General features: G+C 43.1%; 1 protein-coding gene across 1 annotated transcript in view; it reads right to left on the minus strand.

Annotated features, from left to right (window-relative positions):
* RASGRP1 (RAS guanyl releasing protein 1) overlaps positions 1–6,176 on the minus strand; it is a 43,187-nt gene extending 37,011 nt beyond the window's left edge. Inside the window, exon 1 of the mRNA XM_081886603.1 lies at positions 5,759–6,176. Coding sequence (XP_081742729.1) covers positions 5,759–5,793 — 35 coding nt within the window. The 5' untranslated portion in view covers positions 5,794–6,176. The remainder of the gene's footprint in view (positions 1–5,758) is intronic.
* Positions 6,177–26,474: the final 20,298 nt, after the last annotated feature.

Here is a 26,474-nt window from a genome sequence, read left to right on the forward strand (position 1 = left end):
TAAAACAATGCAAAAATCCACGGCTATCTTAATAACTTGATTAAGCTAATGCCTGTACCATTTCTGGTACAATATACTTTTCCTTCATAGTTGTGTTACATTTTTTATTTTTAAAAAGTAATGATATACAGAAAAAAAACAGTTTATGGGTTCCTTCTCCTTTTTCATACTCTGAAATAGCCAGAGAACCAAGGTGAAACTATGCAAATAGACAGGGGACCTATTCTTAACAGTTCTCATTATGTTCAAAATGGAGTAGAATGTGCATGGCCATTAGGGTAGCACAGGCATCCAGAGAACAGGAAGCTGCCTTTACACTGCATCAGACTGGTCCATCTAGCTCATTACTGTCCACAGTGATAGGCAGAAGCTCTCCAGGAGTTCAGATAGGGTCCTGTCCCAACCATGACCTAGCATGACCCAATTCAGCCTAGAGCTATATAGTGAACTTAGATACAGTCCTTCACCTTCTCTCCAAATGAATGGCTGCCATTCACTTCTGTGGAAAATATGTAAAGCGCGCTACTTGGGAACACTGTTGCAGAGCGGGACAAAATATGTTCCCTTTTTGGAGAAGCACTCTAAAGTAATAATGGGTGTTTGTTTCTGAACTTTTAAAAATGTAGGGCCACCCCACATTTTGAGGAATGCTCTGCCAAGACGAACATCCATTAAATATATACATATCCGTAGAGGCCTAAGACTGTTACAATTAGGACAGAGGGTCCATGGCACATACCCATCAACTGTCTGGGACATTCCGTTTTGCAAGAGCACAGTGGCCAAAAACGTGCAAGATCATGGCCAGGTGTGTGCCTTGCATGAGATTGTGGAGCCCCAAAATGCAGGTTTCTTGGTGCCGTGCACTTGCACAGGTCACAGGACTTGCACTGGAGTGCGGCCCGGAAGACACACAGCCCAGTTTTGCACTGGGACACGCTGGAGGGTACGGTGGGCACCATTCATATACCAAACACTACCACAGATATATCAACACTTTCAAAAGGAGGGAATTCATGCCTTGGCTTTTGAAAAACAGGGGGTCAGCAGTACTTAGGTGACTGGGAACCACTGCCCTAAAGAACTGTCAGATGAATATCATCTAGAACTGGTGATTTGCTACTTTTTACAGCTTGTTAGCTAGGAGTCAATCTGCATGCTCCTTTAAACACATCTTTGAATACTGTGGATTCCCATGGTGTTGTCATTTCCCCCCTTTTATTTTCAGCCAAAATCAGCTGCACAGAGCCCTAAGCAATCAGGGCCACAGTGTAGTTAAAGTGGGAATTAATCCTTTGCCTTTTTTACCATTTTCCCACTGAAAATCCCCACTAAATTGGTTATTTGCTGCCATGAGCAATGCTGCACATCAGCGCTGCCCACCTTCATGTTCTCATCATTTTATGACGCCCAGGCAAAGTGGGAAGGAGGAAATTACATTTCACTCATCCAAAGTTCCAGTTGGCAGTCCAAAGACAATTCCAGTTTAGGTTCCCCATCCCATTTCAGCCTTAGCAGCTGGGAAAAGGCAGCAAAAACTAGGCAAAGCATTTTCTGATTCACAGGCCAATGGAGATGATCCACCTTAGAACCATCTCAATTACTGATTTCCAGAGAAGTAGCCATGTTGCAGGAAAAGCACAGTGTCTTGTGGCACCTTAAAGAGTAAAAAATGTTTTGTGGCATAAGATTTCATGGACTACCACCCGCCTCATCAGATATTTACTCACATCATATAATTGCAGTCCACTTCATCAGCTATTGAGGCTTTTATAAGCTCACTTGTGGGGAGGGGAGAGTTCCTCCTACAATCCCTTTCCGACGGTTTATCAGTCAAGTGCTAACAGCCAAAGGAACTAACCCAGCAAGACCCAACCACTTTTTAAATGAGTTTTGAATTAATTTTAGTTTTCTTTTGATGCTGTTAGCCACTCTGAGTTACCACTGGCAGAGAAAGATGAGGTAAAAATTGAATGAATATGCTGTCCTACAAACACTGCCTCACATGGAGTTTCTGTCCTCACATCTTCAGAAATAAGATCAGTAGGAAATCTCTGCACCGACTACATCCATTATTACCTTCAGAGAAACCCTGTGGTTTCTCTGCAAGTGCTCACGTTTTGCATATATGAAAATGTCTTACAGCACTGTGATATTTGTTGCAGTACATTAATCACACTGCACAAAAAACACCAGGCGACATCTAACCGTGAACTGCTAAAACATAACATACAAACAAACCCTTAATCACACAGTACAGGGACCCAAACTAACCACAAGCTCCCTCTGTCTGACAATAAAGGGAAGAGGCTGAAATAAATTACCATATTTTTTGCTCTATAAGACTCACCTTTTCCCTCCTAAAAAGTAAGGGCAAATGTGTGTGCGTCTTATGGAGTGAATGCAGGCTGCGCAGCTATCCCAGAAGCCAGAACAGCAGGAGGGATTGCTGCTTTCACTGTGCAGCGATCCCTCTTGCTGTTCTGGCTTCTGAGATTCAGAATTTTTTTTTTCTTGTTTTCCTCCTCCAAAAACTAGTTGCGTCTTGTGGTCTGGTGCGTCTTATAGAGCGAAAAATACGGGGTACATTGCAGTCAGACTGTAGACCCCTAAGTCACTTCAATTGTCCCTGGACATTAATTGCGTAGGGTCAAAAAATAAAATTGACTAAGTCTGAATAAAAGGATTGTCTTCAGTAAATTATACCCGTTACATTGTACTGAATGCTATGAATCTTGTAAAGTTCCTGCCCTGGAGGAAGTGTATCATAAGTCGCCGTGAGCATGCTCCAGCTATAAAGCCACAACCAGCACAGTGGGGTAAGGGACTGTCATCTGCCCTGACTTTTTAATGTACCTGAAGAGAACAGCTGACTCAAACAGACCTGCTTGAAACATCAAGCCTGACAAGTGGCTGAGACTTCCTGCTCACTATTCTGGAGGAAGTGTGTAACTGGGGCCTTGTAATCATGCCCTAGGCTGGAGTTTATAGTCACAAACACAGGAGAGACAAGGGTCTGTCAGTTTGACTTGAGTAGTATGGACAGTCTTCCCTTTTCTGCCTCTGAATTAACCTGTGATGGAAGAGTAGGTTTGACAAGAGCGGGCTCTGGGATACGGTGACTCTTTTTATCCTGTACTATTATTGTATTAATTAGTTGTGACTCATTTTTCTCTTAGTTTCTGATGGTTCTAGGGTGGGTATATCTGAATCGTTTATTATATTGGCTGCTAGAGTGAAAAAATAAATGTGTATTTTTTGCTAAAACAAAGGTTGCTGTATTCATGAATTTTGCACTGATATTTAGTCGAACTGTTATTTTCTGAAATACTGAACTGAAGGTCTGTTTCAAGTTTCTTGTAGCATTTTATTGTTAGATGGTGTTTCATGTTGTTTGCTTGTTGTGCTAGGATCTTTGAACTTCCTTTTGGAGAAAACAGCAGGGTCAAATGTATTATCATCCTATACAGCTCTGATTGGTGATCTATTTATTGAGGCAGATTTCTGCAATATATTACACCGGAGCATCAGCAATACTATGCACATATCTGTAACACACATTTTATAAGTGCAAGAGTTTCGTTAAACATACTTAATGTTCATTCTGCCCTTCATAATGAGCTAATGGTCAGATTTTCCATGCTGCATACAGGTGACCACAAATCTGAAACCAGGCTCCTGGCAAGCATGACTATCAGTCTTCCTAAAAATACTTAGCCTCTTTTAGCATCTCACAAAAAGGTCAGATGGTGTTAGACCCAGTGCTTTTTCTTTTTTTGGAAAAAAGGTGCCAGTACTCACCATGAAGTTGTTACAGTAAGTGCCATAATTTTAACATTTGAATAAATAAGGTGTCTGTACTGTGTACCCTTGAGTACCCTCTGAATAAAAGCACTGACCATTTCCACACAGCACAAAATTATGCCTTTCAGCCTTTCTAGTGCTATGTGTGCCACCTGTTGATAATATTAATAGTGAGACAGAACCACAGAAATCAAATCTATATTCTCATCAATGCAGGTCTCACATTCATGTTACAGACAAATGCAGAAACACCACTAAAACTCAAGATATAATGCTAAACAAGATATAATGCTAAAACTCAAGATATAATGCTAAATATTACTAACATGAGCTACAGGGAGCCTTGGGCTCACACTTCTGAAACAGCTGCAAGGAAGCAGTAGGAAGCTTTGGTTCATTCTTGTAATACCAAACTATGGTTTAATGTTATGCCTGAACACAGCCAAGGTGTGTAGATCCACCCTTAAGAGAGGGAGGGGAAAAGAACATGCAAGGATGGATGTTTGTCCCCAGTATCTTACTTCTGTGAAATTCGGAAAGGGTTTGTCTATATTTTTTGTAATTCATTTTACTGTACTGCAAATTCCCTTTGCAAAAATTATGTGGTCCTACAACAAATCTGCTTCTGAATGCAGCAAGCAGCAGCAGCAAGCACTTTTTAAAACAACAACAGGGTGGTAGAAAAATTACCGTATTTTTTGCTCTATAAGACTCACTTTTTCCCTCCTAAAAAGTAAGGGGAAATCTGTGTGCGTCTTATGGAGCGAATGCAGGCTGCGCAGCTATCCCAGAAGCCATAACAGCAAGAGGGATTGCTGCTTTCACTGCGCAGCGATCCCTCTTGCTGTTCTGGCTTCTGAGATTCAGAATATTTTTTTCTTGTTTTCCTCCTCCAAAAACTAGGTGCGTCTTGTGGTCTGGTGCGTCTTATAGAGCAAAAAATACAGTAGCTCACAATATTTATTTGTAAGAAGTTTTGGGGACCCTGCACAATTTGTGCGGTGGCAGGGAGCGATTTCTCCCTGTGTTCCTTGGGGGAAGGATTCAGGCTCTGAGACAGCTTGCCAATGTTGCTCCCCCTGCCCCGCCAAATCTGACTTCACATCTATGCCCTGGGATTACACTAGAAGATAAGGGGGAACTTCCACTTCTTTTCCCCATGCTCCCCACTAAGGAAACCACTGGGGGACAGATTGGTGCCACCTTGTTCGTTCCGCTGACATACTGAAATGTTGTTCATGACGGAAAAGCACTGTCATGCGCTGCCCATGGTCAATACCTGTTTTGGGAGGGAAGCACTTTGACTCCACCCACCCAATATTTTCCTGCAAAAGTCGGCTCCTCTTTTACTAGCAGTAAAGGTCAACGCCTAAACTTTGGACCGCCGGCCCCCTGGACACCCAGTGCAGAATCATGAGCGGGATCTAATTATATTAAAGCCTTACTTGTCGGTTCCATATTTATTAGTGAAAACGAAAGTGAGCCCTTGACTTAAGCCTCCTGATGCTCTGCTCATTTGGGCACACAGAAACAGGGGGGCACATTTTTTGGCTAGGTTAAAGGAGTAACCTTGTACAGAACCAGCTGGTCCTCCTTTTACTTTTCTAATTGAAGCGTGTGGCTGTTGTTTTTAATGCTTCTCTCAGCTCACTCACCACCATCCATATAGAAACGTCTAGCTGCTTTGGGAAAGGGAAGATAGATAGATAGATAGATAGATAGATAGATAGATGATAGATATAAACTCCATGCACTCCTCGCCCCCAAGCTGAAAAAGTTCGACGCTTCCCCGCCTTGCCAAGCGTCTTTGTTCCCCGCTGCCCTCCGTGTGGATGGAAGAAGATGCCCGTCGGAAAAACAAAAGGAGGGAAGCCGGGACTCAGACGAGACGTGCGCCAGCAGCTGAGGGGAGCGAAGGAGGGAAGCAGCTCGGGGCATCTCTACGGACACTTACAGGGTCGGGCTCCTCCTGCTCTTGGCGCTCTCCATGTCTGCGCCGACCTCAGCCCTCCCGCCGGGTCGCCTCGAGGCTCCCTCGGAGCGCCGCGCGCGCAGAGCTCAGCGCCGCCTGGCCGCGCGCGCATTGCTGCCCGTCTCCGCCGGCGCCCTCGTGCCGCCCAGGCTGGCGGGGAAGGTCGAACTTTTGCGCTCGCCCAGCAGCGGAGTCGAAGGCAGCCTGGAGCCCGGAGCCGGAGGGGAAGGGAGGGGCTAAGCAGAGCTTCTCCCCCCTCCCTTCCTCCCTCCGGCTCGAGGAAGTGGTGCTCCGAGGCCGGGGCGAGTCTCCGGAGGTGGTCATGCGCGCGCGAGGGTTGGCTAGATCAGGGCTGCTCAAAGCCCGTTCCTTCCTCGCCCGCGAGGGACCTCCTTTCTGGGGCAGCCGTCGACTTCGAGCGGGACCGGCGCCTTTTATTTTTTATATATATTTTTTGCTCATTTGGGGAGACCCTCAGGCTTTCGAAAGCGGCGTCACGTGGCGGAGACCCCGGGGGGTGAGAGGGAGGGAGGGAGGGGAAGCTGCACCGGTTGAATTTCTGCCTGTCCTGTAGCGCTTACCCAAACCGTTTTGCTGGGAAGAAAAGGCGCCTCGCGGAGCGGTCCTGTCCTGCGTTTGCACTTGTTTCAGTGGGATTTAATAGGACTGCTGTCTCAGCCTGCCGGCCCGTGCTGTTTGCTTAAGAGTAGCCTCACTGGCAGGCTCATATAGGTGAGATTTCCCCCAGGTAAAGGGTTTGGAAGACTGAAATCGGACTTTCACATTTCTTTGCTCCAAAGAGCTCTTTCTGTCAATATATTTAGTTACAGGTAGGTAGCCGTGTTGGTCTGCTGTAGTCGAAACAAAATTTAAAAAAATCCTTCCAGTAGCACCTTAGAGACCAACTAAGTTTGTTATTGGTATGAGCTTTCGTGTGCATGCTTGGTATCTGAAGAAGTGTGCCTGCACACAAAAGCTCATACCAGTAACAAACTTAGTTGGTCTCTAAGGTGCTACTGGAAGGAATTTTTTTATTTAGTCTATATATTTGATATTGTCAATAATAGTGTCATTGGCAGGGGTGGGGAGATTGTCCGCATCCTTATGGGCATTGCTAGTGCCTTAAAAATCAATACAAAATGAGAGCTTTGTGGCTCCTTAACAGCTAGCCAACTTATTGCACATTTTGGGGATTATAGTTTATTTCATCAGATGCATGAAGTGTTACCCTGAGTTGACAGGTGTATGGGGTCAAAAGCAAAAAGTACAGTATGACAATTCTATGTAGTTGGAAATAAGAAAAAATCACAACAGCGATAATTGGTGATAACAGAATCATCCCAGTTTTGTCTGGGCTCCCAAACTCAGTGGCTCCCAAACTTTTTAAGGCTGCTGCCCCTTTGGTTCCATAAACTCATCCCCAGGGCATCCTACCCTATAAAAAGCAATATTCAGAGTAGTGGTTTGCACAACCCACTTAGGAAGATAATAACATAATAAAATTCAGAACAGTAACAATTAATTCCCATATGGGAATCAAACCGGCAACCTTGGCACTACGAGCATCATGCTCTAACCAACAGAGCTATCCAGCTTCTGTTCCTGGTTCATTCTATTCTTATTCTTACATGAAATCTTGTGTTGCAATAAATCTTCATGGTTCCAAAAGACTCACTTGTGCTCATGGCTCTGCACTGGATCTGTGCTCATGCCAGGAAGAGTGAGGCCAAGAGGAAAAGCTGTAGTTCAATGGCAAAGCAAATGTTTGCATTCAGATCCCAGGCTCAGTCCCTGACATCTCCAGGTATCACAGGGAAGGCCAGTGTGTGAAATCCAGTCAGACAACCTGTTTATCAATTTGTGTGTAGATAAATAGACAGCATTGGCTTTTTAAATGAGCATTCATTAGGATTTGGTTTGTAAAGCATGGACCACTTATAAATGCCATCTCCAACCCTCAAAAGATTCCATCAACAGTGTCTCCGAAAAATTATACACATTTGGGAAAATAGGCAAACAAATGCCAGTGTACTTACTGGAAGAAACAAAGATCACCTGTGTTGAAGCAATGATTCTTCAACATCAATTTCGTTGGACTGGTCATGTTTGGATGCCCTGATTATCGTCTTCCAAAGCACCTACTCTATTCTGAACTGTAAAATGGAAAGCATAATGCTGGTGGTCAACAAAAGAGGTTTAAAGACTCTCTCAAGGCAAATCTAAAAAATGTAGTATAAACACCGGCAATTGGGAAACACTGGCCTGCAAGTGCTTCAATTGGAGAACAGCCTTTACCAAAGGTGTCATGAAATTGAAGATGCTTGAACTCAGGATGAAAGGGAGAAATGGGCTAAGAGGAAGGCACGTTTGGCAAACTCTCACCGTGATCAACTCCCATCCGGAAACCTATGTCCCCACTGTGGAAGGATGTGTGGATTCAGAATTGGCCTCCACAGTCACTTAGGGACTCACTGTTAAGACCAGGTTCATAGAAGACAATCTTACTCGGCTATGAGTGATCACCAAAGAAGACATACTGATTAGTTTGCAGAGTGGTTAGAAGATGTTGGCTATTTAATGATTTTGTGAGGTGGTTTTCCTCTGTTATCTTCATTGCATAAAGTCCTATCTTTGAAGATGGTTTGTTGTGAATGACCCCCACCCCATCAACTATAATTGTGCAACCAATTTCAATCCATGCTTCAGAAAAAAAGAGCAGCTCAAATCTGTGCTTTGTAATAACGCAACAATGCAGTCCCTTAGCTTTATCTTGCAATGTAAGTACTTGTAGCAGGTCTCTGAAAGGATCAATACAACCACTTTTACAAACATAGTAAGTAAACTAATTCCTTACAATGCAAGATTAACCCCCCCACACATATTGTGTCTCTGGAAAAGGGAAGAGAAGAAAAAAAGATTGGAACTCTGGACTTTTCATTAAGAACTCATAACTCAGATGTGGAGCTGAGCACATAGTGGTATTTATTTATCTGTCTGTAAGAGGTTTTTATCTACCACTCTTCAGGGGAGATTACAAAGTGGTTTACATAATAAGATTAAAATAATGAGTATTCGTAAAAATTACCGTATGCAATAAAACAAAATAAAACCAGAAAAGCAAATGGGGGAAAACCCCTTATTGAAATGCTGGGTTTTTGTCATGCTTGGTTCTCACACTAGGTTCCCTCTTTTCCCTGTAGAGACAGTTGGAGGAGAAAAGGGCCACCGCAGCTGGAACACACTGGTGTTTCTGCTGCTGCTTCCATCTTCTCAGGCTCAGAAACAATATGGGACTTCAGAAGCCTCCTGCGGTGGCTGTTGCAGGAGGAAAGGAACATCTCTGCTGGAGCACTGGGAGCTAAATGGAAGAAACTCAACAAGCTGTTATAGTATATGTTTAACTGATTCATGCCCTTGGGGTGAACAGTAAATGGGATTGGCTGTTTGTAGTCCACTCAGCCCAGACGTTCCGATGGGAGGGCACAGAACTCATCATGCCATCTGATGTCACATTCTGTTAATTATTGAGATCTGTTTCACCACCAGTGTTTTCAATCGCTGAAGTGCAAAATGTGGAAGTAAAATTCCAGAGTTGTTTACCTACCAACATTTTAAACCTGCAGGGGCATATTAGTCCCACCAAACAAAAAATTCCTCACTTCCTGTCTTACTCAGCACGCCTTGTGTGACCAACATGTTGAAATTCCCCTTCTTGACTCATGCTGAACAATCAGGTGTTTTAGCTTGGATTACAGTGTCCATTAAACATAAAAATATCAAGATGCTTCCTACTGTCACAGTGCTGAACAGGAGATTTGGCTTATTTTCTGCTCTATGTTTTGTCTTCCTCTGGTTGCCAGGCATTGTGGGGTGCAAAGCGGTTCATCCTGTTTCCCTCTCTGCACCACTTCGTTAGTATTATTTTTGGCAGCTTCCTCTGCTAAGTAGTTTTAACTATGGAGCCAGAAATATAGAATAAAATAAAAGCAAGAGAGAGCCCATGTGACTTAACTTTCAAGGACTATGCTTTGATAGTTTGTGGCATTGCAATTAATATGTTGTGAGTTGTGTTGTTGCAACTATGATATAAAATTGAAAATTAATAAAAACATTTTCAAAGAGACGGAGAGAGCGAGCACCAATGTGGTGTAGGGTATCGGATTAGGAGCTGGGAGACCAGAGTTCAAATCCCCACTCAGGCACAATCTCGCAGTCTAGCCTACCTCACAGGGTAGTTGTGGATTTTAAATGAGGAGGGGCAGGACCATGTATGGCCATTTGAGCTCCTTAGAGGAATGCAAATGTAATACTAATAACTGAAAATAATTATTATAATGTCGAGAGGGATAACTGGAAGTTATTTGGTCCAACTTCCTGCTCACTGCACAATCTGCTGGATGTTCTACAGAACCCCTGACAGATGGTCAACCAGACTCTGCTTAAATGCCATCAGAAAAGATAGACATCTTTATGCCTTCAGTATGCCAGTATAAAATAATTTACAATAGTACTTGGTGTCTCATCACAGAACAAAATGTGCAGAACCAAGCTGCAGAAGTGTTGAAAACATAATTCAAAAAATGACTCAAAATTGCTTAAGGCTCAGTCCTGTGTTCCTTGTGAGGTGTCCTGGGGGGCCATAGGAGTTTGTGGCCTCTCTCTCTTTGTAGAGCAGAAGTTGAGGTCTCCTTTTTGCAGATGCTGAAATATACCCTCTGCCATCAAAGCTTTGGTGTTGAGAACCAAAAGAAAGTGCACTGGGGACTCATTCTCTCAACACAGACTGGAACTGGAGCATGGAGGGGGAAGGCGGGATTACAATAATAAGCAAGTAAGCAAGCCAAAGGAGGAGAGGGGAAACACACAGCTTCCACTGAGATTTTGGGGTTTGGTGGCTCCTCCACCACAACCACCCCTTTTGGTGTCTTGACCCTGTGAGGTTGCTTTTTTACTAAATATGATCTTGACCCAAGACCAGCCTGAGACCTTTGGGTTCCTGAAGCAGGTTTGCCACCAATGCTCCCGCCCCGAACATGCTGCCTGAGGCAGGTCACTTTAGGTTGCCTCTCCAGTGTGCCTGCTATGCTAGAGCAGCAAGCTAGCTTAAGAGCTATAGGGCAGACACATGATAAACTTTCTAGTCACTTTCCACCCCTCAGAATTTGCTGTCAGAGGCAGCTGTCTCCCTCTGCTTCTTGGTAGGGCAGGCCCTGTCTTGACCTAAAATGATGTCGATGATGATGTTAATTCAGATTATTATTGACTACAGTAGCTCTGAAGGATTAAGTAAAAATCACTTTCCTTTTATTGTTAAAATGCTTATTGCCTATATTATTAGGTACAGTGGTACCTCGGGTTGCATACGCTTCAGGTTACATATGCTTCAGGTTACAGACTCCGCTAACCCAGAAATATTCCCTCAGGTTAAGAACTTTGCTTCAGGATGAGAACAGAAATCATGCAGCGGCGGCACAGCAGCAGCAGGAGGCCCCATTAGCTTCAGGTTAAGAACAGTTTCACGTTAAGAACGGACCTCCGGAACAAATTAAGTACGTAACCAGAGGTACCACTGTAGTTTGTTCCAATAAAAAAAACTCCTGACAATGGAAGTAGATCTCGCCATCTCAGTTGCTGTATTTACATTTAAAATGTCTAAATTCAGGAAGCAGAAATTAGTTACCCATAGGGATATCTTTTGGCACAGCAAACAGGGATGATAAACAGAGTGTTGTTTTAACCTTTTCAAAATGCTTTCAAAGCTTGCTGTTGTGAGATGCTGATGAGGAAGTCTTTGAAGATAAAAATAGCTGAATGAAAGACAAGCCTTTAACAGCTTCTCCTCCTCCCCTCCCCCAAGCTAAATTTAGTTTTATTCAGTCTTTACAAGGCAACTCATTTCTTGTGGGCACATAGCAACATCAGTAACACCATGGCACAGTAAACGTCGTAAGAGTGCTTCATTTTTAAAGTAGACTTCAAAAATCTGCCTGGGATTCAGTAGTGTCAACATAATACATTAAATTCTATGCAGTACTATGGAAATACACAATTGTCTTCTGAGAAAGATAAGAAATTGTTTTACTTTTTTTTGGCCATAATTGAAATACAACCGACTTTTCCCCCTTAACATCCCAAGAGAATTTCCTTATCGTAAAAAGTCTTATCTTTTGGGACAGCGGTTTGTTGCACATGACATCCCAATCAACTAAAATTATACACCCTGAATTTGCTGGAATACAACTGAATCCCATGAAAGAGAGTGACAGTCTAGACTCTAGATGCAGCCAACTGATTATTTATTTATTTATTATTAAATTTGTATACCGCCCTATTCTCACAGATCTCAGGGAGGTTCACAACAAACTTGCATGCAAGTGCATTTAATGCAACAATCTAGCATGCAAGCGCATTTAATGCAGCTGATGGTCAGGATCGCAATGGCTGCACCATCTTAGAGAAGAACTGCACTCTTCATGGTTCATGTGCAGAAATACGAGATATCCTTGCCAAAGAGGGAAACATCTGGATTTCTACAACAAATCGGGGAGGGAAAGAGAGAAACTGTGTTTAGATGTCTTAATTTTCTTGGGATGTTTGATTTCCTCTCCCCATTAAAAATTAAGAAAGATGGAGAGCAAATGCATCAGCGAGAAAAGCAGCTCACATTTAACAGCTGCTGATGCCCCAGGTGATCTAAGGAAGAAGTCACTGTTGACTGCCCTCTGCATGCAGAGAATTACCCTGCCAGCTGGCAAGGAAACGAGAAAAGAGGCATGCTGGGACCAAGCCCATAGGTAGGAAACCAGCAGGCAGGAAGTAGGAATGCTGGGCCTCAAAAAATATATACATTATTTGGAATGGTAAAATCTTTCGAGTATGTTTTTTATCTAAGAAGAGGAATTCATGTGTTTTTCCCCCACTGAAGCAACTATAAGCAACTATAACAGTTTAATGCATTCCCCTTGGACCAGAAAACTCAGATGAGAGTGGATTAGAACCCTGGTATTTCCAGTTCTTTCCCAGTAGTGATGTATGGAAGTGAGAGCTGAACCATAAAGAAGGCTGATTGCCGAAGAATTGATGCTTTTGAATTATGGTGCTGGAGGAGACACTTGAGAGTCCCATGGACTGCAAGAAGATCAAAATTATCTTCTTGCAGATAGATGACAGAGGACGACAGAGGACGAGATGGTGGGACAGTGTTCTTGAAGCTACTAATATGAGTTTGATCAAAATGCAGGAGGCAGTGGAAGACAGGAGTGCATGGCGTGCTCTGGTCCATGGGGTTGCGAAAAGTCGGACATGACTAAACGACTAAATAACAACAAGGGTGTGATTGCGTGCTAAGCATTTCCTATGCTGTTTTCTTTCATTCTATTTATTATTGCATTTATATCCCACCTTTCCTGCAAGGAGCTCAAGTTGGAGAGTGTATGAGTCTCACCTTCCACATTTCACCCTCATCACAAGCCCATGAGCTAGCTTGGGCTGCAGTTTTGACTGTGCAATGTCACCCACTTGAAACCTGGTTCTCCCAGGTTATGTTCCAACATTCTAACCACTGGGCCACCCTGGCTGGCTGTTAGTGGCAGCACTGTCTATTTCCCCGCTTTTCATTTATGTCAATGCACGGGAACATTTTTGCACTAGGTCTGGGGCTGGTGCAAAGTTGCATCATTGCTTAGGCCAGGCATAGGCAAACTCTGGCCCTCCATATGTTTAGGACTACAATTCCCATCATCCCTAGCTAACAGGACCAGCGGTCAGGGATGATGGGAACTATAGTCCCAAACATCTGGAGGGCCGGAGTTTGCCTATGCCTGGCTTAGGCCATGGTTTGGAGGAATATAGGATATGTTCAGAGTCTGCTGCTCCCCTGGGCTGTTCACAATCCTAAACCTTTTTGGATGTTCTCCTGACACACCTGAGGTGTTCCAACGTCAGTTTCCCCCTGTGTTCTGCCAAGATAGTGGGGCTTGTGCCAAATTCTGTGGATCCCAAGAGAGCATAACTGGAGTATAGGATTGCCTCGGGGGGGAAAAACCCCAATTTTATTACAGAAGTTTCAAAACAATTACAGATCGTCATGACAGAATCATTTTTCTTCTATGTTTTCTCAGGGGCTGCTTTCCTTTCCTGGACCAATCAGGCTAGGAAGCAGCTTGGAACCAGGGTGGATGCAGGAAATCAGTTCAGATCAGCAATTCAAGGTTTATTTAAGGAATGAGTTCTGACAACTGGGAGCAAACACCACATTTGTGGTAATAGAAAGCAAGCGTTTCCTTTGTCCTCCACAAACTTGTAACTCATAAGGGGCAGCCAGGATATGGACATAAAATCACACTCCTCTGTGTCTTATACAGGGCAAAGCTTGGCTTTACTTCACCCAGGTCAAATACCCAGCTCGGCAACCCCCATGCACATTTATTCACACACAGGCTGGGATCCTCAATGGCACCCCTCTGGAAGTTTCACCCGGGGCAAAAAAAAAACCTGGCTTGCCCCCTGGAGCTACATTCATTTGTCTTAGATGAATGCAAAATTGTGTTTTTGAACATGTGATCTAGTAGATATAGGGCTGGAGTTGAACTGGAAATTGTTGTTTAGTCGTTTAGTCGTGTCCGACTCTTCATGACCCCATGAACCACAGGACGCCAGGCACTCCTGTCTTCCACTGCCTCCCGCAGTTTGGTCAAACTCATGCTGGTAGCTTCGAGAACACTATCCAACCATCTTGTCCTCTGTCATGCCCTTCTCCTTGTGCCCTCCATCTTTCCCAACATCAGGGTCTTTTCCACGGAGTCTTCTTTTCTCATGAGGTGGCCAAAGTATTGGAGCCTCAGCTTCACGATCTGTCCTTCCAGTGAGCACTCAGGGCTGATTTCCTTAAGAATGGATAGGTTTGATCTTCTTGCAGTCCATGGGACTCTCAAGAGTCTCCTCCAGCACCATAATGATTCAAAAGCATCAATTCTTCGGCGATCAGCCTTCTTTATGGTCCAGCTCTCACTTCCATACATCCCTGCTGGGAAAACCATAGCTTTTACTATACGGACCTTTGTTGGCAAGGTGATGTCTCTGCTTTTTAAGATGCTGTCTAGGTTTGTCATTGCTTTAATCACACCCTACCACCCAGGATATTAAACCAGGGAGACCACAACTTGGATGGAAGGATGTGGTGCATGGGATTATATTTCTTGGCCCTCAGGTTGCATGCACTTAGAGCATACAAGGGGACACTCTGGTGAAGGGAAAGGGGCAGGGACCATACCACTGAAAAACAACCCCTGGACCTGCACCATTTTGTGTCTCCTTTCCAACTCTTATGAGTAAGATGGTTGAATTTTGAAAATAGATTCATATAAAAGCTCCCTTTGAAATTGTTGCATCGAGATGTTAAGAACCCAGAAGTGTCACTGAACAAAAATAACCTGGTGCTCTGTTAGGTGTTCATTTGCACATGTGGTTTTCCTTTCCCTCAAACTTTCCCTATTTCTCCAATCTCTTGAAAAACTTCTAAGTGAGTGGGCGTCTGCCTACTCCTGTGGAGTGACTAATAGGTTAAAAAGTCCTCTTTTGTTTCCTTGATGAAGAAAACAAATTGAACCTAATGGAATCAAGAAACAAGGTATGTGGTTGGAGATTCAGGTGGGAAGCAGGTTGACTATTGTTTTAGAAGGTTGTAGTGTTAGCAGAAGACTGCCAATAAACAAGCCAACATTAGTCATTTTGCCTGACTGGAAGAAATTTAAATTGCTTCTGTCAGGTTGTCTGTATTTGCAGCTGTCCCTATATAGAAGGGATTATCTCCAGAATCTGGTCTGTTAGCTGAAAATATTTGATGTGCCATATGTGTGTGTGTGTGTGCATATATTTCAGCCTTGTTTTCCAGGTCTCTAGGTGTTTAAAGATCTGACTGGAATAGGTTATGTACTCAGGCTCAGGTTGTACATATGCGTAAGTAAACCATATATCATTAAGTCTCCATGGTCCCTCATTCCCAAAAGGAAACACAAACCCTGGATAAGCACCTAAAAACCCTGGAATATCTCACTGCTGAGAGTTTAGGATGGCATGTAACAACACTTTCTGAAACCACAGAACTACATTAGGGGTGTGCAACAAGAGGGTCATTTAATTTTACTTAAACTTTTGCCTAAAGTTTTAACTCAATAATTTCCTATGAAGGATTGCTGTGCCATGCATTAAAATTCACAACGTCCCACTGTATTTTTAAATTTTTTTACAATGACTCATACACTTAACGTTTCAACAACACTCTGGTTGCTAGGGTACGTGTAATCAGTGTGACATCTAAAAGTTCCTGTTAAAAAGAGTTTTAGGTTTTGGAATATAAGGAACAAAGCTTCACATTTATTACCTTCATAAATACCCCCTCTTAGTATTTAATTATGTAAATCAGCTTGACATTTTAAAAGTCTTCAAAGAAAATTGATCTTTAGAGTTCACAGTCTCCATCTGATAACTATATGATATACTCTTTCCATTTTTGTGAATGATCTCCTGCCATCTTTCACTTGCAATATGGAAGTTCCCTTGCTGATTTCTTTCGACTTTATCTCTCTTCTTCTGTTTAACTTCACCCCAGGGCAAAAAAAACAGACAATAATCATGTTTCTTGCCTGCAAAAAAGACTTTTCAAGGAGTACAGGCAGATGGGGCAAAATGCAGCCCAGGTACAACACTCCTCGGTTCCAGTGATTTCAAAAGGAGGGTGCTAAACTCCACTATTAAATTAATAGGATTGTAACATTGGCTGGATTATACCTTTGACATTCTGAGTAGTGTTTCATAGTCCAATGGAAAGTGCAGATTATGACTTTTTAAGCCCTAAATCAATGGTCCTCAACATTTTTCATTCTGGGGGCATGTACACCCGCTCCCCACTCGCAAACATAAAATAAAACACAGACCAAAAAAGTAGGCAACACTTCCCAAATAAATAAAAGAAAAAATGGTAGAAACCAACAGATCCCCCCCAAAAAGCCTGCAGAGCACCCCCACTTGGAACCCAGAAGCATTCTAAGGGAAAGCCAGGTAAGAGGGTGGGGTGGTTGCATCCCTGCATTTTGTTTCCAGTTAGTCCAGCTCCAAATATGGTAACAAAACAAAAAAATAAAAATACTAGGGGCAGGGGATCTGGGTGGTCACAAAGCAGGGAGGTGTCTCCATGACACACAGTGCCCTCAGTGTCACAATGGGGACCCTAATCTCTAAAACATTAAGACCAGAATGCTTGCCTTCCACTTGAGCCTTTCCGCTGTAACATGTATTTGTTGGAGGATGTGGCGTTTGCCCATTCGTTTAGAAAATGTCTGTACAGGGGAGAGAGAAAGGGTTAAAATGTAGACCAATAGGAAAGCCGGAGGTGGAGCCTGCCTGTTTATAAAAGGGCTTAGCCCGAGCTTTGAGTTAGTTGGTGGTGGTTAGTTGTTTGGTTGTTTGGTTGGGAAAGGCAGTTGGAAATAGAGAGACAGTTAGTGCAGTGGGTTCTTGTGTGAGGGGAGGTAGAAGAGATAGAGACAGGATAAAATAAGACTAAGAAGGTAAAGAATAACAACATTTGGAATGCAGTTAAAGTTTGTTTGTGTTTGAAATAATCTTTGTTAACTTGAGAACCTGACTGGGACTTAAGTGATTTACCGGGGACTGTGGGTTAAACCACAGAGCCTAGGACTTGCCAATAAGGTCAGCGGTTCGAATCCCCACGGTTCGAATCCCCAGGTGAGCTCCCGTTGCTTGGTCCCTGTTCCTGCCAACCTAGCAGTTTGAAAACATGTCAAAGTACAAGTACAAAGTACCGCTCTGGCGGGAAGGTAAACAGCATTTCCATGCGCTGCTCTGGTTCGCCAGAAGCAGCTTAGTCATGCTGGCCACATGACCCGGAAGCTGTACGCCGGCTCCCTCGGCCAATAAAGCGAGATGAGCACCGCAACCCCAGAGTCGGCCACGACCGGACCTAATGGTCAGGGGTCCCTTTACCTTTACCTGGTTTGTGGCAGCGGATTAGTGGTGTACGGGTCAATAGTCCGTGAGACGACTGGGGGCTCCGTACAAATGCCACAGAGGGTCTTATCATTTCACCATTCACCACCATCAAAAGAGGGCTTTCTCCAGGGTTCATTCAGTACTTTATCCCTTGCTGGGCACCATGTTCTCTGGAATTTGTCTGCAGAATGGTGAGAGCCCTGGAGACCAAGTTCTACGAGGAAATATCAGAGGAACGAAGTACAGTATATTTTAGCCAGGAGAAGAGGTTATTAAGAGGGAATATGATACTGTCATTTTCAAAGGGATGCCACATAGAGGTGATGAAGCACATTTGTTTTCAATGATTCAAGAGAGCAGGGTCCGATGCACTGGAACCATTTCAAAATTACTAAGACAAAAAATGCCAGCTCCCTAAGAGTGCTATAGAGATCTGTGCTTTTAATAGACAAGTAAAATCAGGAGGTTATATGAGACCATCTAAGCGTCACATCCAGAGCCATTCTTGGCTTTCTCACTCATTCTTCATCCACATAAATATAGGAGTAACTTGAGATGTGTCCAGCAGAAGAAGGACTTGCATTTAGCTGAGCAAACACAATTGAACTGTCTAATTAGATTATATTGCTATTAAAGTAATATCTCTGAACCACATTACAGTGGTACCTCGGGTTACATACGCTTCAGGTTACATACGCTTCAGGTTACAGACTCCGCTAACCCAGAAATAGTACCTCAAGTTAAAAACTTTGCTTCAGGATGAGAACAGAAATCGTGCTCTAGTGGTGCGGCGGCAGCAGGAGGCCCCATTAGCTAAAGTGGTGCTTCAGGTTAAGAACAGTTTCAAGTTAAGAATGGACCTCCGGCACAAATTAAGTACTTAACCCAAGGTACCACTGTACTCATTGCATTAAAATCATTATTTGCAGGTGTACCCCATTTTAACTCCAGGCAAGTAGATGGGAGCAAATGCATATCACAATAAATGATTTTGGAATAATGGCAGCTGCATGCATATTCACAGGGAAACAGGCTGTGGAAAAGGCTACTGTCCACAGATAAGTTTGTACCGGCAAGTTGTTTCAGGTTGCCTTGGGCAAGTTAAAGCGACTAACAAATTTAATTAATTAGTTAATTAATAATATGTTTCAGAAGAATAGTTGTGTTTTTGTTTTGTGTTTTGTTTTGGGTGGTTTTTGCAAAAAATCTTATGGCATCTTTTAAAAGCTAACTAGTATAATTGCAGGATGACATTTCAAAGGCAAGTAACCACTTTGAGGCCCAAAATGCTGAAACATGAAGAACAGGGCTGTTCATTTAATAACTTGTCTCATAGTTCCTTCAGTGCCCTCAAAAGAGACACCCATGCTGATATTTTCAGTATGCAGATTATTTACATTTAACTGATTAATTGACCAAATGGCACCAACTCCTACATGTCTACTCAGAAAGAAGAAGAAGAGTTTGGATTTGATATCCTGCTTTATCACTACCCGAAGGAGTCTCAAAGCGGCTAACATTCTCCTTTCCCTTCCTCCCTGACAACAAACACTCTGTGAGGTGAGTGAGGCTGAGAGACTTCAGAGAAGTGTGACTAGCCCCAGGTCACCCAGCAGCTGCATGTGGAGGCGTGGAGACACGAACTCAGTTCACCAGATTACGAATCCACCACTCTTAACCACTACACCACACTGGCTCTCGAAATCAGTCCTGTTGCATTCAGTAGCAGGTTTCCTCCTGGGTAAGTGTGTACAGTATAGGAGTACAGCCTAAAAAGTCTCATTGTTTGATGGAGGAATATAGCTTTTGTACCATATCTTTGTACCATGGTTTTTGTTTCCTCCTCTCACATTGTAATAATGTGAGTTGTAATTAGTATGTGAAAATTAATTTTTAAAAGATGCATATAAAAAAAAACCATTAACTATTCACGCACAGAATACAGTAATCATTTCTCATTGTTGTAGGCAGACAAAGAATGTATATCAATTGTAACTCCTTTCAGGTCAATTAGCTTAACACAATTTGAACTGGAACACAGTAACCTCCTAGTGTGCTTTTAGAATAATTCTTTACCAGATATTGTTTTACCCAACAGCAAACAATGAACCCACTCTGGAAACAAAAGAGTGTTCAATCAGCATTAATGAGTCATATCAGAATGTTTTTTCGCTGGAAACTTAGGTCATTTTATATTGGAATCACATAGAATTACGTGCAATGTCTTTTCTTACCTTGCCTATCTCTTTAAAAAAAATAGCTCAGAAGGCAACTCTAAGTTTGATCTAAATCTCTCTCTTCTTCCATACAGCTAAACCACAATGGCAGCAATTCTAAGCATACAGTGGTACCTCAGGTTAAGAACCTAATTCGTTCCTGAGGTCCGTTCTTAACCTGAAACTGCTCTTAACCTAAAGCACCAATTTAGCTAATGGGGCCTCCTGCTACCACAGGAGCACGATTTCTGTTCTCATCCTGAAGCAAAGTTCTTAACCTGAGGTACTATTTCTGGGTTAGTGGAGTCTGTAACCTGAAGCATCTGTAACCTGAAGTGTCTGTAACCCGAGGTACCACTGTACTTACTTGGGAGTAAGCCCCAGATAACTCAGCAGGACGGACTTCTGAATAAATAGGGTTGTGTTGCGCAATCTTCTTCTTTCTTCTTTGATGATCACTTGTAGCCGAGTAAGATTGTCTTCCATAAACACGGTTTTAACAGTGAGCGCTTATGCACCAACACTGGATTATAAGCTTGCACAATACATCAGTGATGATTATGGGTCCTGTACAAACTTCCTCACCCCAATGGCATGCCAAGTAGACAATGTGTTTTCTTGCAACACTCATCTTTATGTTACCCAGCACATCTAAGTCTGATAAGCATCTAAAAATGTTTTCATCTAAATGCAGCTCCGGATCTATGTGAAAGCATTGACTAAAGCTTCCATCAATTTATCAGTGCCAGATTTTGCTCACAGGAGCTCTTTTGTTGTAAGAGCTACTAAAATTAGAGCTAAGAAGTAGCCAGCATTATGCAATTTTAGCTATTATAGCTACCTGGAACCTCCCATGTAGGTCTGATTGAGAGATGCTGAGGACAAAGGGTAGAGGTACTTGCATAGCCTGCTCTATAATTTTGCCAAACCTCTGGGGAAAGCAGCATAAAGCTGCATCTGAATCATGTAGCTTTACTGCTATTGACCTCTACAATTTTCGGTTGTCTTGACTCAGGTTGCCCTGTATCCAGCCTGAACCTCAGTTTACCTTACATCCTGCCTAGGCCTCGCCACATCACAGAGCAGAACAGGCAGAAACACACACATTTGAGCAGGATGGATCCCCTCCAACTCTCTTCCTAACTTAGAAGTGCAGTGGGGAGAAAATAATGATTCTACAGTTGCTCTTTATGGGTTTTTGAAGATGTGCGTTAATTGCATTCATGTAATTAATGTGCCTAGTTTTGGCTCTAGGCTGCAATCCTGTGCACATTTCCCTGGAAGTCCCACTGAACTCAGTAGGACTAATTTGCCAGTTGTGTAAAATAGTGCAACTAATGTGGGAGAGTTTTATGTCTCTACTCAAGAGACTCTACAGGTGTACATGTTGCTCCCATATCCATCATCCAGCCCCCCTTGATTTCATTTATTATGACTTTAGACATTAAAAGTTGGAGCCAGACTTCCTGTAAACAGAATGCTATTCACAGGATGACCCTACTGTAGGAAGGAAGGAAAGTGATTTTACAACTAATCCAGAATGCGGCAGCTTGACTGGTGACTGGGAGTGGCTGCTGAGACCACATAACACTGGTCCAGAAAGACCTACATTGGCTCCCAGTACGTTTCCGAGCACAATTCAAAGTGTTGGTGCTGACCTTTAAAGCCCTAAACAGCCTCGGCCCAGTATACCTGAAGGAGTGTCTCCACCCCTCTCATTCAGCCTGGACACTGAGGTCCAGCTCTAAGGACCTTCTGGCAGTTTCCTCACTGCGAGAAGTGAGGTTACAGGGAAACAGGCAGAGGGCCTTCTCGGTAGTGGCACCTGCCCTGTGGAACATCCTCCCATCAGATGTCAAGGAAATAAAGAACTATCTGACTTTTAGAAGACATCTGAAGGCAGCCCTGTTTAGGGAAGTTTTTAATATTGATGTTTTATTGAATTTCTAATATTTTGATGGAAGCTGCTCCGAGTGGCTGGGGAAACCTAGCCAGATAGGCAGGGTATAAATAATACATCACCATCATCATCATGGATTCCTCCTTCCTCCTAAAACTGCTCTGGAATGTTTGGGAACCATGTAACAGTGTGGGAGGTAGCATTGGGGAGGCTGTAGGGAAAATCTGCAAAAACGGCCTCCTCCCCTTCTTTACTGGTTCTCACTCATTTCTGTGAATGAAAGGAGCTTTTCAATTTGCAGAAGGGACCAGCTCTGGATCCAGTTGACGTTGCCTTCATATGCAAGGTATTATTTTTTTCTAATAAAAGAGGGAAGAACTAATACAAAGTCGTGTAGTGTAACCCAATGGTGGAAACAACTTGCTGCTTCACGTGTGTTCTGGCCTTGGGGCATGTTGCCACCAGACAAAAAAGCAGAAAAGAGCAGGTGCATAAAGAAAAACCTTTGCTGAATACTTGCCATTCAGAAATCAGCTGCCTGGATTGTGTGCTAACTTTGTAGATCCTTCAGACAAAGCACGATATCTTAATTGGCATGTTACATCAGACTTCAGACTTGTTGGCCTTATCTTGTTTTGTTACCAGAAACACAAAATCGACCAAGCAGTGCTAGGTGCAAAAAGCATATGAGGTAGAATTACAGAATAGAGGGCCTCTGAACACGTTCTAAGCCTTGGGAGTTTTCACTGCCAGAACTGAACTGAACTGAACTCACAGTCCTTTCACACAAAAATCCAACCCTGGTCAGCTTCCATAATCGCAGCAGCCTAATTTAGGTGGGAAAAGTCATGTTGTTGTTACAATTGTTAAACAACTGAGAGTCAGAAATCCCTACAGATCTACTGCAAATCACTCAAAGATCTTCCAGTTAGATCTTTTGCCTATCTGTTATATGATATCCATGTTTATCCAGCAATAAGCCCCCCCCCCCCAAACTGAATAAGACTTTCTCCCCTCCAAGTGTGTATAGGATTACAGCCTTATACTTACAAATTTCAGCATGGATGCTAAATAGATTATTATTGATATCCCCTCAGCAACACTCTAAATAATGTTATCGAGGGGTTTGTTTGTTTTTTGAAGTTGTTTTTAAAAAGGCATGCGAAATAGGAACTGGAAGATTATTTGGTTTTTGTATCACATTTATTTCTTGGAAAAACATCATTTCTTCTGCCAACTGTATGTGTGGGAAACTTATAAATATGGCAAGAAGGCAAGACCAGAGGCAGTGACTAACCTGAAGCATGTCTGTTTAGAAGTTGGCCTACTGAATTCAGGGGGGTTACTCCCAGGTAAGTGGGGTTAGGATTGCACCCTAGCATTGTGAGATGGATTCAGCTAGCCCTGTGTGCTAGAGGAAGCTAACACAAGGATGAAAGGGATGGCTATTTTGCCTGGCAACCAGAAATATTTGCACTGATAGGATGATCGGAAGAGTGTGACATTTAATTCTTCCCAGAAACAGGAGGTGGGCTTCTTTGACATCAGGTAGTTTTTCCTGTTGTCTTTGTCCATGGAGTTTTCTTGGCAGGGATACTGGAGTGGCTTGTTGGTTCCTCCTCCAGGTGGATCACGTTTGGTCAAAACTCTCCACTATGACCTGTTCATCTTGGGTGCCCTGCTCGGCATAGTTCATAGCTTCTCTGGGTTATTCAAGCCCCTTTGCCACGGCAAGGCAGTGATCCATGAAGGGGGAATTGGGAAAGGAGTACGACAAGGCTGTATATTGTCTCCCTGCTTATTTAACTTATATGTAGAATTCATCATGCGAAAGGCTGGGCTGGATGAATCCCTAGCCAGAATTAAGATAGCCAGAAGAAATATCAACAACCTCAGATATGTAGATGACACAACCTTGATGGCAGAAAGTGAGGAGGAATTAAAGAACCTTTTATTGAGGGTGAAAGAGGAGAGTGCAAAATATGGTCTGAAGCTCAACATCAAAAAAACGAAGATCATGGCCACTGGCATCGTTGTTGTTGTTGTTGTTGTTTAGTCGTTTAGTTGTGTCCGACTCTTCGTGACCCCATGGACCAGAGAACGCCAGGCACCTCTGTCCTCCACTGCCTCCCGCAGTTTGGTCAAACCACTGGCATCACCTCCTGGCAAATAGAAGGGGAAGAAATGGAGGCAGTAAGAGATTTTACTTTCTTGGGCTCCATGATCACTGCAGATGGTGAGAGCAGTCACGAAATTAAAAGACGCCTGCTTCTTGGGAGAAAAGCAATGACAAACCTAGACAGCATCTTAAAAAGTAGAGACATCACCTTGCCAACAAAGGTCCATATAGTAAAAGCTATGGTTTTCCCAGTAGTGATGTATGGAAGTGAGAGCTGGACCATAAAGAAGGCTGATCGCCGAAGAATTGATGCTTTTGAATTATGATGCTGGAGGAGACTCTTGAGAGTCCCATGGACTGCAAGAAGATCAAACCTCTCCATTCTGAAGGAAATCAGCCCTGAGTGCTCACTGGAAAGACAGATCCTGAAGCTGAGGCTCCAGTACTTTGGCCACCTCATGAGAAGAGAAGACTCCCTGGAAAAGACCCTGATGTTGGGAAAGATGGAGGGCACAAGGAGAAGGGGACGACAGAGGATGAGATGGTTGGATGGTGTTCTTGAAGCTACCAGCATGAGTTTGATCAAACTGCGGGAGGCAGTGGAGGACAGAAGTGCCTGGCGTGCTCTGGTCCATGGGGTCATGAAGAGTTGGACACGACTAAGCAACTAAACAACAAGTTTTTCCTGTTGCACTCTGGTAAATCTTGACTGGCTCCTTCCCCCTATTACATTCTAATAGTTATCAAACTACACAAAAGCTGGATGAGGACTAGTGCCACAATAAATAACACTAAAGAGGAAAAACAACCATTTATTGAACATGCCTCCTGATTTGTTTGCAGACAGATGATGTTGGCTATTTAATGAGCATTGACTCTGGACTCAGCTATACAGCTGCAAATAAAACGTTTTAAATGTGTTGTAAAGTGCAATATACAAATCGGACACTAGGTGGTGAAAGTGAGCTATGCAAAATTCAATGTATTTTTCAAAACTTTTTTTAAAAAGCATTTTCACAGCGTTTTTTTTTTTATATGTGTCTAGATTCCACCTCTGATCTGAGGGGAGGCTAGACAATTTGCAACAAAGCCAGTGTTATCCCACACTACCGAGGACATTTTCCCATCACTTCCAGTATCACAAAAAACTTCTTTTGGAGAAATGAATTTGTTGCTCAGGAGCCACAAATCAGCTTCCGTTGTGCAGCCTGAATTTTCCAATATGCAACTGAATTCCATTTGAAAATAGTGACAGCCTGGGAGTCCCAAAAGAGTCTTGTGGCACCATAACAATTTTATTTCTTACTCTTTCAGGTGCTACAAGACTCTGTGCTGTTCTTCCTGCAATACACTAACACTGCTACACCTATGGAAATTGTAACAAGGAAGTTACTCCTGTTGTTCCAGGGAAATAATCCTCTGCACAGAGCCTTTATGAAGCTTTGTTCTTATGTTTTCATGCCAGGTAGGTTATTATATGTTCATTTGTTCAGTGCCTAAGGTTCTGCAGAAGAGCTTTAGCATAAAACAATCCCCTGCTTGTGCTCATAATCTAAAAAAGAAAACGGAACATAGAACGGGGGTGGAGTTGGTAATGGAATGGGAAAGAACAGGGACAAAAAAATGCAGGTAATATTCAAGTACATGTACTCTTTCTTGATACAGTGGTACCTCGGGTTAAGTACTTAATTTGTTCTGGAGGTCTGTACTTAACCTGAAACTGTTCTTAACCTGAAGCACCACTTTAGCTAATGGGGCCTCCCACTGCCGCCGTGCTACCGGAGCACGATTTCTGTTCTCATCCTGAAGCAAAGTTCTTAACCTGAGGTAATATTTCTGGGTTAGTGGAGTTTGTAACCTGAAGCGTATGTAACCTGAAGCGTATGTAACCTGAGGTACCACTGTAAATAGATGATGAAGCTACATTTGGAGCCAGTGTGGTATAGTGGTTGGGGTGTCAGACTAGAACCTAGGAGACCACGGTTCAAATCTTCAATCAGCCATGAAGCTCATTGGGCGAACTTGGGCCAGTCACTGTCTCTCTCACCCTAACCTACCTCACAGGGTTGTTGTCCCAACAGGGTTGGGATTAAATGAGGAGGGGGGGAACTATGTAAGCCACCTTGAGCTCCTTGGAGAAAATGAAATAAAAATGCAATAAATAAATACCTCACTTTATCTGGAATTCATTCCTCAATTCCCCCACCCCAGCAATAATTCTCGACACAGTCAATAGTAAGGATGGAGGGATTTTAACTTATCCCTTTCACCCCCATTTCCCCTTCCCCATCTGTTTTATATATCCAGAATCATTGTGAGCGAAACGGTTGAGCCCTGGGTATTTTGCACCTGGCCCAAGAACCCATAAAAAACAACAACTCATCCCATAATTTTTATAAGCTTTTTTCCAGTTCCACTCAAACCATGAACACTCAGCAGCTTAATCTGCCCATA

This window comes from Podarcis melisellensis (assembly GCF_964234715.1).
Source record: "Podarcis melisellensis genome assembly, chromosome: 1".
Classification (NCBI taxonomy): domain Eukaryota; kingdom Metazoa; phylum Chordata; class Lepidosauria; order Squamata; family Lacertidae; genus Podarcis; species Podarcis melisellensis.